Source organism: Amaranthus tricolor, chromosome 11 (assembly GCF_026212465.1).
Source record: "Amaranthus tricolor cultivar Red isolate AtriRed21 chromosome 11, ASM2621246v1, whole genome shotgun sequence".
In the NCBI taxonomy this organism is placed as follows: domain Eukaryota; kingdom Viridiplantae; phylum Streptophyta; class Magnoliopsida; order Caryophyllales; family Amaranthaceae; genus Amaranthus; species Amaranthus tricolor.
This window is the reverse complement of record NC_080057.1, coordinates 19,444,712-19,456,957: the sequence shown is the minus strand read 5'-3', so window position 1 is coordinate 19,456,957 and position 12,246 is coordinate 19,444,712. Positions and strand designations below refer to the sequence as shown.

The 12,246-nt window shown below is 28.6% G+C and overlaps 1 protein-coding gene across 1 annotated transcript; it reads left to right on the top strand.

Moving 5' to 3' along the window:
• Positions 1–10,911: 10,911 nt before the first annotated feature.
• On the top strand, positions 10,912–11,640 carry LOC130827264 (dehydration-responsive element-binding protein 1B-like). Its single transcript, XM_057692933.1, has one exon. The coding sequence runs from the start codon at positions 10,924–10,926 to the stop codon at positions 11,638–11,640; it is 717 nt and encodes a 238-aa protein (XP_057548916.1). The 5' UTR covers positions 10,912–10,923.
• The last annotated feature ends 606 nt before the right edge of the window (positions 11,641–12,246 follow it).

The window sequence follows — 12,246 nt, the reverse complement described above, 5'->3', positions numbered from 1 at the left end:
ATATATTTAACCGCAATAATTATTTGTACCAAGTTAGCCATTTTTACTTGCATCTTGCAAAGTATAGAAGTTTTAGTACGGACCATAAGTCATTGCAAAATATAAAATTATTTCTTTAATGCTAAAAGTCATCGAAAAGCAACTAGCTTTTGCAATGAAAGTAAACGTTGCTACAACTCAAAGATTTAGCAATGACATTGAATGTAAAGGGATTCGTCTTTATTATTTTTTAAGTACTTATAAAATATTAGAATCGATCTTTTATTGGGAAGGCTCATATCTATTATTTTGCCTAGGGCCTATGAAATATGAGGAAACGACACTTGCTGATGGTCGTTGCACTAACAACTTAACAATCAATATCCTATGCCTCGTTTGCAATACATGTTTGAGTAGAGCCTTACTCCAACAAAGCATGGCTTGTATGAGTAGTTGGTGATATCATTTCAGCTTTGCAACACCTTACGCTCGTTCATGAGGTTGAGGAAACAAATTAAACTTCTCCATCTTTTTATGAATGATTATTATACTTAATATTATTGTTCAATTAGATGACATTCTTGTTTATAGTAAAAGCAAAGAAGGTCACCTAATTCATTTAAGGAGGTTGTTTAAATAAAAATAGAGGTAAAGTTGGTATGGGAGATCAACATAAAATGAAACAAATTTTGTATGAGACTATTTTATTATAAGAAAGCCAACGATACAATATAATTTACTTTTAGTGAGATATATTTAGCGACATTTAATTTAAACACTGTTTCAAATTTCTAATAGTATATATAGTGAATTTAGTGGTATTTTATAAGACCCTTTAGTAGCATAATAAAAATTCATACTAAATCTTTTTTCGCAATATAAGATCAAACGATATTTCTCATAAATGCCACTATAGACTATAGTAACACTTACATATGCTACTAAAGACCAAATAAAGTGTTATTAAATTACTTTATACTAGAACTTAAAATAAAAACGAACTTTAGTAAACTAAAAATATAAATCAGTGGCCTTTTTTTTAATGCCACAAAATCTAATCTCACGAAAATAAATCTATTGTAGTGCCATATGATTTGTTGAGTTTTATAATTGATTGTTTTGAAATTATAAGTGATTCCTTTAAAGCTATATTTAAAAAATAATAATTTTAAACTATAAATGACATTTTAATATTATAAGTAATTACTTTTAAAAAAAATAAATATACATTTATTCAATACATTCGGATTTTGAGAATTTGTGGAAATAAAAGTCTTAAATGGATTGAGGACGTAAGAAGTTTTTATGGACGGACCTCCTTCTAGAAAATTTGAATGAAATAATCTTATTTTTAATAAAAATTTTTTTACAATAATGCATGAATTTGCAATTAAAGCAGAATTTATAATTTGTGTGCTTGCTATAAAAATTGTCAATCAAAACCTTATTTCATTTTAAATGCCTCATTTGCTTTTTACATGTTTGTTAATACACCTATTAAATACTTAATAGCGACAATTGTGTATAATTAATCATTATAAAATTTAATATTAATATATCTTATACTGAGACAAATGTATTAAGAATAAAATACAAATTAAGAGTGATTAATGAATAAAAACTCAAAAGCAAATGAGACATTTCAAAAGATAATATTAAATAAGCAATTTTAAAAATTTGAAAGTTTGAGGGAATTATAAGCCAACCAAATGAGTTTTATTTTTTATTTTCACTTATTTCATGTTATTCATTGGCTTTTGGCATTTGGCATTACTTGTAATTGAAATTTTGAGGGAATTATGAGGCAACCAAAAGAGTGTTTTTTTATACTTTTTATTCGTTCTATTTTGACATTTGGCATTATGCGTAATATATTACAATGATAATGTATTACAAATATGTTACAAGATGAAAATGTACACTATTTGTAATCCCTTTATTTATGGTCTTGATTTCTTCTTAAATCACCAAAGTAACAAAGAAGATATGGTTGTGACAAAGAATGTAGTCACTCGAAAACTCGATATTTATAGAATTCATTCATACACTTTCCTATTGTGATATTTCTCCCACAAAAGTGTTTGAGATGATGATGAAATTCACAATGAGATACAATCTACACAATCACAAAGAAGATTACAATATTAAAGACAATTATTGCAATGGATTTGTTACTTTGATGATATTTAAAGTTAATTATACTCTCTCAATATGATCTCATGTAAAGAAGAACAAGAACAATAAAAGTTCTTAAAGAGAGAACTCAGAAAAATGATTAGAGAATGGGATGGATTGTCCCTTAGCACACTCTCTCTATATATAGAGAGGAGTATCAATCAATGCATCTCTATGAAGCAAGTGTGTTTCATCAAGAAAGCATATGAACCAAAATGATAATTCACCATAGCTTAGCAATTAGAATTAACCTCTCAACAAAAGTTAATCAACCATTAGTGATATTTGGACTAAAGTAACACTAGCAAATAAAACGGACAAAACTAACAAAACCGCAAAAATAACAGAACAGGGACTGGCGACTCGTCCACTGACGAGGCAACGAGTCGTCGCCCATAACGTCGACTCCTCGGCTTTTCCCCTATAGCGAACTCGACTTCATGTTCTGTCTCATGTTGAAACATCAGAACCCAAGCGACAATTCGTCACTTATCAGACGACGAGTTGTTGTTTTCTTCTGTTTTTTGTTTTGTGTTTTTCTTTTGAGGTATTCATTTGGACTTGTAATATAGCGTATATTAGTCCCACTACTATACTTTGTGTGTAGTATATATATTCTAGGTCTACATACTTTAAATGTTCAACATAATAGAACTTGTATCGATCTATTATTAATTGTTATTGGTTTCTAAATGGTAGTTAATTTATGGTTTTTTTAATGAGTAAAATAGACATTTCTCTTCTTGTCTTAAGATAAGGGTTCAAATTTAAACATCTATACAAATTATTACTAATTATAAAAAGTGATTATTTGAAAGTAAGACCTCAAAATTAAACCCTCAAACAAGTTGTAATATTATTAATGAATGTAGGTTTTGTGATATGCCATTTCAACATGTTGACAAGTAGAAATGTAAAAAAACTTGACTGTTTAACAATATTTCTTGTAGAAGTATACATGAAATCCATTTGATGGGGCAGATTTGATGGAAGCCATGCATTACTTTTATTTGATCATGGAGATACATTCAACTTCTTGCACCTCTCTCTGCATGAATGCAAGCAAATCTCCGACTGCTTCTCATCTGTAGTAAAAACCAAAAATATAAAGCCATCAACAATAAAGTATAAATATTTTTTAAAAAAACTCAGCACAAATAGAGGGAGAGTTCAAATGTGTGGAGGGATACTATAATTATCACAGAAATAACTAATTTTAACACGCTAAAAGTTAATATAAATAAGTGATGACCTTTTAGTTATTATGTTAGACAAATGAGGTTATTTTACACCAAAAAATATTATTTTAAAATAAAATATTTTGTAAAATTTTCATTTGAGAAAAATGAGAAAACAAATAAGAACTGAGAGAATTTATTTACATTTTTTATTATTATCACTTTATTTCTAATTGCAAACTTTCGATTTTGTCACCTGCGTTTATTCTCGACCTATTTTCGTTGAATATATTATGCTCATCAATTTAGCATTGATAGTCGGTATTTAATAGTAGAAACGATAATGAAAAGTTCGTGTAATATGGTTATGCTTATTTTCGTTCGGTCATCTTATTTTATTCACCAACTTCATTCCAAGACATTGCCATCTAAAAATTTAGTATTAGATGGTAATGGAAAATTATAAACAAGGAAGCATAATGAAAGTTCTATTACTATAGGAGTATCATATTACATGTAATAAAAATTTGCACTTCAAGTTATTTTTGTATCAACAACCAAACGAACTATAAATGTAAAAAAGATTTTTCTAAAAAATTGAGCAGAAAGTAAAAACGGAAAATGTTAAAGGTTGTGAATTAAAATATTTAGACATATTCTTTATTAAGACCGTCTCACCGTGAGATGACTTAATATGGACTGGCCCTGTGATACCCTAGATTTATCGTTAAAAAGATTGATAAACTACTTATATCAACAAGATGCATTTCCTTTTCTAGAGAGCCCATTTGCTAAAAACTTCACAGTTAAACGTGCTTGGTGGGGAGTAATCTTAGAATGGGTGACCTCTTAAGAAGTTATTCTTGGTGCGCACGAGTAAGGCTAAAGTGCGCTGGAAAGACTTATATTGGTCTATGGGCTAGTCTACAATCACCATGAGTATCACCAGCGGTCAGAGGGGCCGGGTGTTACAGGCCCAATTTAAATTTATTAATATTTTATGAAAAAAAACTGTTTTATTTAGTTAACTTCTATATAAGTTCAACTTTAAGCTGCTTATATGAATTTGTGTCACGATCAACTTTGTGAAATACTTAATGTAATTACAAAGGTGGAAGAATAGAAATAAGAAATAATTAATTACCAAGGAGACTGGATGTGCACTTCCCAACACAATTATTTTTGTTGTGAACATTTGAAGCATCATTCTCAAAATTACAAGACTTTAAACACCTTTCAAAACAAACTTTATTGAATGGCTCACATTTAGGCACAAAATTGCACAATATTAGTACCACTAAACATAAGATCATTATTCCTCTCATTTTCATTTTCTTTAAGATTATCTTATTTCTTTTGTTGATTGAATCCTTTGTAATGTTTTACTCTTTTCTTGGGATATTTTATTTTGGGTTAACTCATTTATAATAATGCAACATCAAATAGGGGTTGATTTTATAAATCCTTTACAATTATTTGTTGTGATTTGTGTGTGCTAAGATTTATGTATATGGGTGTGTTATAATTGTGCAAGATTTTTATTTATTTCTCTAATTCATTGTATTTTTGATTCTTTTTACAAAAATTCTTTTAACATATGGAATAATATATGATCACACATTCACACTTGATATAATACACACATTATGCAACCTTGAATTTTTTAAACAATCTTTTATATAATTAAATGATTTCTCTCATTCCCTTTACAATATCTTTTGTTAATCTCATTCTTTGTAAATTTTCTTTTCTTTAGAATCTTAGAAATCTTTTTGAAGTATTTTTTATGATTTGTGTTTATTAAGATTCATAGGTTTATAATTTTGTAGATTCTTATTTGTTTCTTTTATGAGTGGTTGTATAAATTTATTTCAAATATGAAATTCATTTGGATCATGTAATATAAGATCACACATGATACAATACACTGTACACACATTATATAATCAAATCTTTAGGATTTCAAATTTATGAATATTTTATCGTTACAATCTTGGCTGAAGGTGGGGGGCCTATTTATTTGTCACAATGCATATTTTTTTCTTAGCGGGTGGAACCCGCAACCAATAGACTTTTTATTTTAATAAATTTTTAGATAAATAATTAGATTACAACAACTTACAATAAAAAAACCAGCACTGTTAACTTAGAAACGTAATTTAATCACATATTTTCAATAATAATAGCGATAAAAATATAAAACAAAGCTCTCTACATTCAACATTTTATGGTTAAAGTTCCAGAACTATAATAACAAAAAAATTTCTTAAAGTCCAAACAAACAACTAGCAATTGCAATGAAATCTATCATTGCAAACATACACTTAGCTTGCAGTAAAAGATGGTACTTAATTAGAAAATTTAGGTTGATAGTCGTTCTATTATAATGCTAACTCTAATGATCAATTTTAATAGGTTATAATACCAACTCTAATAGGTTATAATACCAATTTCAATAGGTTATAACACCAACGACAAATAAGTTTTAATACCAACTCTAAGTACCAACTTTAATGGGTTGTAACACCAACTAAAAATACTTATAACTTTAATAGGTTATAATACCAACTTCAATAGGTTATAACACTAAAACCAAATTGAGTCACACATCGCGCATTTTTTTTGTAGTAATAATGGGCTGACCCATTTGAGACGCATCTCTTATAAAGATGGTCTCGAGTAAGAATTTTTGTTTGTGAAAATGAAAGAAGTCTAAGAGCTGGCCCAACAAAAGTGCATGAGGTACGTAGGAAGTTTTTGTGGACCGGCCTCCTTCTAGAAAATTTGAAAGAAAAAGTCTTATTTTTAAAAAAACTTTTAAATAAGCTTTAAAAATTTTTAATTCTCAAAATAAGCATCACCATGTCAAAGTTGAGGTTAGATATTTGTTCGTTGTTACTAATAGCAAACAAAGAAGCTGGTCAAAAACGTCAAAACTCTTTGTTCGCAGTTAGTTCGCTGGTAATAATAGCGAACCAAGAGGTGATGTTTTTTTGTCCTTTTAATCGTTATGAAATTGTCTTTCTTTTATCGCTTTTAATAACAGTGAACAAAGTTGTGGTAAATCTTTTTTCTCTTATTCGCTGTTAATAAAAACGAACAAACCCTAATTTTAAACTCAAATACGGATCGAAGACACTTATAAAATTAAAAGTTTGTTAAGCTTGGGAACTTTTTTTTAACAAAAACTCAATTTCATTCAATTTTTACGCTATCTTCTATGGGTGGTTCATTAAGAAATTTTTACCATCGAGGTAACAAATACAATTTTAGATACTTTGCTGGTAGACTTGTTGGTAATTCCAAAAAGACAACAGAAGTATTGTTGTCTTGAAGTACTCCATCTACTATGACCAAAAAAAGTTAGATGATATATAAGACTTGAGATACATAAAATAAAATAAGAATCGAATGTACATTAAAATTTCACCTTGTTGCTATCTACTAATGATGTGCATGTGTGTAAATATATGTGTCTTCTACTATTGTTCATAGAATTGATCTACGATTTTATGATTTTACGATCCATAAACAGGTGAGTGATCTAAATCGTAGTAGGAATCGTAATAATTGTAGAATCTTACATCTTAACTGGTGTAACACCCCGGCCCCATCGAACTGTTGGTGACTACCTATTGAGATTGTATACAGTTCATTTGTGTGCGTCGGCGAAAACATCTTAGGTTGTCACCAATTCTAAGATTACTTTCCACTAAGCATGCTTAACTGTGAAGTTTTTAGCAAATGGGCTCCCTTGAATAGAAGATACACCCTATTGATATAAGTAGTCTATCAATCATTTTTAAAGCTCAATTCGAAGTATCACAACTAAAATAAAATTTTAAGTGGTAAAATCATAACACGAATTTACAATTCTACAATCCGATCCAGCAAATTTAAACTTAATTACAATTGATTTGTCTTTTTATCAACATTTTTCACTACATTCATGTATATTATTATTGAATGTTTTTCTACTTTATTTCTTTAAAATGAAGTTAAAGAAATTTAATATGACAACTATAAATTTTTAAAATAAATAATTAGGATGGGAGACAAAGGATTTTTAGCATATCAAATTTATTCGTAGGATCGTACAATTACACAATTTGATCACGTCAATTTGATCCTACCACATGATCGATCAATTCTAAGTAAAATCTCAATCATAATATCCTTGCGTCTCCAACTCAGCAAAAGCAAGAAAAGGATTTAGAAAGGACAGAAAGCTTAATAGTCATCTTATTAATATGCTCTTTTACTCTAATACACCATTTTACATGGAAAATTAAGTTAAAATTAATTAGAATCAGACCTAATAAATAGTTGGTATTTCATACATACAATCAAACATAAAACAATCGGTGAAACAAAAAAAAAAAAAAAAGTGATTTTACAAATTCACTTAGATTGTACAATTTTGTCCATCAATAATAAAATTTTAGTACGTTAATTAGTGTTTCTTTGCATATGCTATTACATTACATTACATTACAAAAACGAGTAACGTAATTATTTTTTAAGTCTCCTCATATTTAAAGGGCTCAATATGCGTGGGTGATACTTGAATGGTCGGCAAGCGGTAGACTCAAGAATTAGTCAATCATGGTCATTATTATTACAGCTCATCTTGTATTACTATAAGAATATCTCACTACTGAGATAAACTCATATAATTAGTTTATTTCTATATTGATCATTTTAAAATTATAAGTGATTACTTTAACACACTAAATATATATAAGTTTGTGCAATAGATCTGATCTTACCATTAGATCGTCTCACTTAAGAATTTGTGTTATTGTTATGAAGTTATTAATCAAAACTAAAGGTTTAGTGATGACTTGTCTTATAAAAATCAACCTTAACAGAGCATTTCAGCAATAGACATTAGCATCATGTTTGATTGTAGTTAGAATATAATGTTTATAAAAATGATTTTTACTATAAATTTTCACGAAGTATTTCATGTTATTTTCTTATTGATAAAATTGATGAAACATTGATCCTAAGTAAGCATTTGTTTGAAAATTCTTTTAGGTACATTTTTTTATCCATTTAGAGCTCGTTTGATAGACAAATATAATAAATTATATTTGAAGTATTTATGTATAGATATTGCAAATATAATGCATAATAATTAATTATTCGAAAATGGTGGAAATTTAGAGATGTCAATAAGCCAATACATTCACGTATAAATTTTAGCTCATTGTATTTGCTTACGACTTGTTTAGGATTATTTAAAAACTCTGAAAGATGTCTTTACATCTTTTAAAAATATTAATCATACTTCTCTTTATACGTAAAATAAAATGATTATAGTTTATGGTGTTGGTAAAAAAATAAAATAAACATAAAATTTGCTAAAGGGTTTACAAATTAATGAGTATACTCATTTAAATTTGACAATACATAAAATATATATCATCTGTATGCTGTATATTTTAAAAACCACGGTATATATTATGTACTCCCTTCGTTCTTTTTTGATCTTCCACTTTGAGTTTTTTTACACATATTAAGGAAGATAGAATCTTTAAGTTGTAGTGGGTATTATTTTAATTAAATAGTAGGGTGAAGTAATTATTATATTGGAAGTATGAGGTTGTAGTGGGTATTATTTTAATTAAATAGTAGTGTGAAATAATGATTGTATTAAAAGTATGAGAGAGAAAATAATTATAAATAAAAAAAAAGGGTACATTAAAAGAAAATGAGAGGTTTTAAGGGGTAAAAGTGGGATAAAAACTTTCTAAAAATAGAAAAGTATTCAAAAGTAGAAGAACTTTTGAAACTACCCGTTATAATAATGCATGTGGAAGATAAAAAAAAATGGAGGGAGTAGTAGATAACGTTTTATTCCATTACTATTTGGCAAATCTTCCTTGAACAATAAATTACTAAACTCAATTTGGCATAACGACATTGACATTCATATGAAAGTCATTCACCTTCATATCTACATATAATTACGAACAATTAGATCTTCTACTAATAATAATATACATTGCAACAATTTTTTGGTTGAGGAATAAATAAATATCAGATATAGCCTTGCGTAAAGTAGAATTACAAAAAATTATTTCTTAATATCTTAACAGGATCGCATGCATATCATAATTTGAATTATTAAATATAGTTAGAATATCATAATTTTGTTGTGCATGAATTCTACGTTATATAATCGAGTATGAAATATACTAAAATAAAGATAATCAAACGTCAAATGTAGTTCCCTTAATGTTGGTCCACAAATCACGCATATACTAGTACAAAATAAGAAACCTACTTTTTTATTGTTTTATGGTCAGGGGCAGAACAAAGATTTTAGAGGCTCTATTAATTTTTACGATGTCTTTTAAAATGAGGCTATTCATTATATTAAAAGATAAAATGTATTGTAATATTATATTACATCAAATATAAAAAAGGTTTGCAAATAAATCACTTAAAAGGTGTTGCTAAGACCTCTATAGAACTATTTATATTTGAGGCTCCTTATTTTTTGGGCCCTAGGCAGTCGACTACCCTGAATAGCCTAAAACCGACCCTGTTTATGGTGTAAAAAATGGTGTTGTAGAGAAAATACAAATGTGATGAAAAAATGACAAACTAAATGATTTTTTGACTATACATATTTTATAACTCATCTATCGTGATAGAATTAAATCAAAGAGAAAGAGGAAGATTTTTAAGAAAGTGGTAATAAATAAAGAGAGAGAATGAATTGTGTGAATGAAATTAAAAAAAAGTTAAAATGTATAAATGAGATTAAAAGAAAGTGGTGGGTCAATGTCCAAAAATAGAAATGATGCAATTTAAGTAGGAAGGATAAAAATGGAAAATGCTTCAAATTCAATGGGATGAAAGGAGTATAAAATATTAATGTCACTTCATTTGTCTTATATGTAAACAACAATAAAGATATATATATATATATAAATATATATATATATATATATATATATATATATATATATATATATATATATATATATATATATATATATATATATATATATATATATATATATATATATATATATATATATATATATATATATATATATCTTAATGACTTCATATAATTACTTAAGTTTTAAGTAACATAATGAAAATGAAAATGAATCTCTTCACATGTCTTATGTAGTATGTAATATAATTGCCCAGACAATAAATGTACATTGGATCAAATGGTTTCACCGTGTTTTATTTGTAAACTTGTTATTTGTGACTATATTCACGTTTGTCTATGTTAGTAGAAATTGTCCAGACGCGGCGTCAAGACGCTTTTCCTGTTTGGTTAAACATTCGAAACTTCCAAGTTCCAAAATACGGTTCACAAATTCGCAATCCTCAGAACAAGTCTTCCACCGTCCTTTTTATATTCATAACTCCGCCGTTATAAGCTAAAAAACAAAATATTAAGATTTTTTTGGCTCGCAATCCCATTTTCCCACGTGCACCATAAAAATATGTTCTCATGCTTAGCTAACCAAAATTTCATACATATATAAATATATTCCTCATTAAAACACTTGAATTAATCTCCACAACCCATTAATTTTCCTCACAAATAACATCTATAATGAACACACAAGTTTCATCCCGATTAATATGCTCCCCTCAATCTAGTGGTGACGAGACTAACCATACATTAACCCTGAATTCGCCCGATAATCTCAATAATATTGTTTCTACAAGCCCAGCACAAAAGTGGAGGGCTGGTCGAAAAAAGTTCAAAGAAAAACGCCATCCAATCTTTCATGGTGTTCGAGAGAGATCAGATAGTGGAAAGTGGGTATGTGAAGTACACGAACCTAATAAGAAAAGCCGAATATGGCTAGGAACTTATTCTACAGCCGAGTTAGCAGCTAGAGCACACGATGTTGCAGCTTTAACCCTTAGAGGAGATAAAGCAACTCTTAACTTCCCCGACTCCGCGTGGCTTGTTCCTCGAGCTAAGTCAATCTCAGCTCGAGATATCAGGCTAGCTGCCTTACAAGCCACTAGGTCAGATTTTCAGTCTTTCTCGTCCTCCTGTCAAAATGATCATAAGAGTGAGATCATGGATGAGAGTTCCCCAAACAATGAGGGGAAGAGTTTGAAGGAGGGTGTAGAGAATAAGTACAATGAGTTTTCATATTTTGATGAAGAAGCCATATTTAACATGCCTACATTCATTGATAGTATGGCTGTTGGTATGCTTCTTACGCCACCTTCCTTAAAGAGAGGGTATAATTGGAATAATGAAATGGACGAGGATGGTACTAAATGTTATTTTGACATGAATTTGTGGCAATAATATTGCTTATTTGTTATTTCTATTTATTAATTACATCTTGTTATAAGGCGAAATATAACAAAAATATGAATGCATGGATAGTATGCATAAAGAGGAAATATATGAATATTATGAGATATTTTGAAAAAAAAAAAAATATCACTCACTTGTTTTCCCCATTTGCTAAAAACTTCACAGTTAAGCGTGTTTGGTGGGAAATAATCTTAGGATGGGTGACAACCTAAGATGTTTTCCCCGACGCACACAAATGAACTGTATACAATCTCAATAGGTAGTCACCAACAGTTCGATGGGGCCGGGGTGTTACACCAGTTAAGATGTAAGATTCTACAATTATTACGATTCCTACTACGATTTAGATCACTCACCTGTTTATGGATCGTAAAATCATAAAATCGTAGATCAATTCTATGAACAATAGTAGAAGACACATATATTTACACACATGCACATCATTAGTAGATAGCAACAAGGTGAAATTTTAATGTACATTCGATTCTTATTTTATTTTATGTATCTCAAGTCTTATATATCATCTAACTTTTTTTGGTCATAGTAGATGGAGTACTTCAAGACAACAATACTTCTGTTGTCTTTTTGGAATTA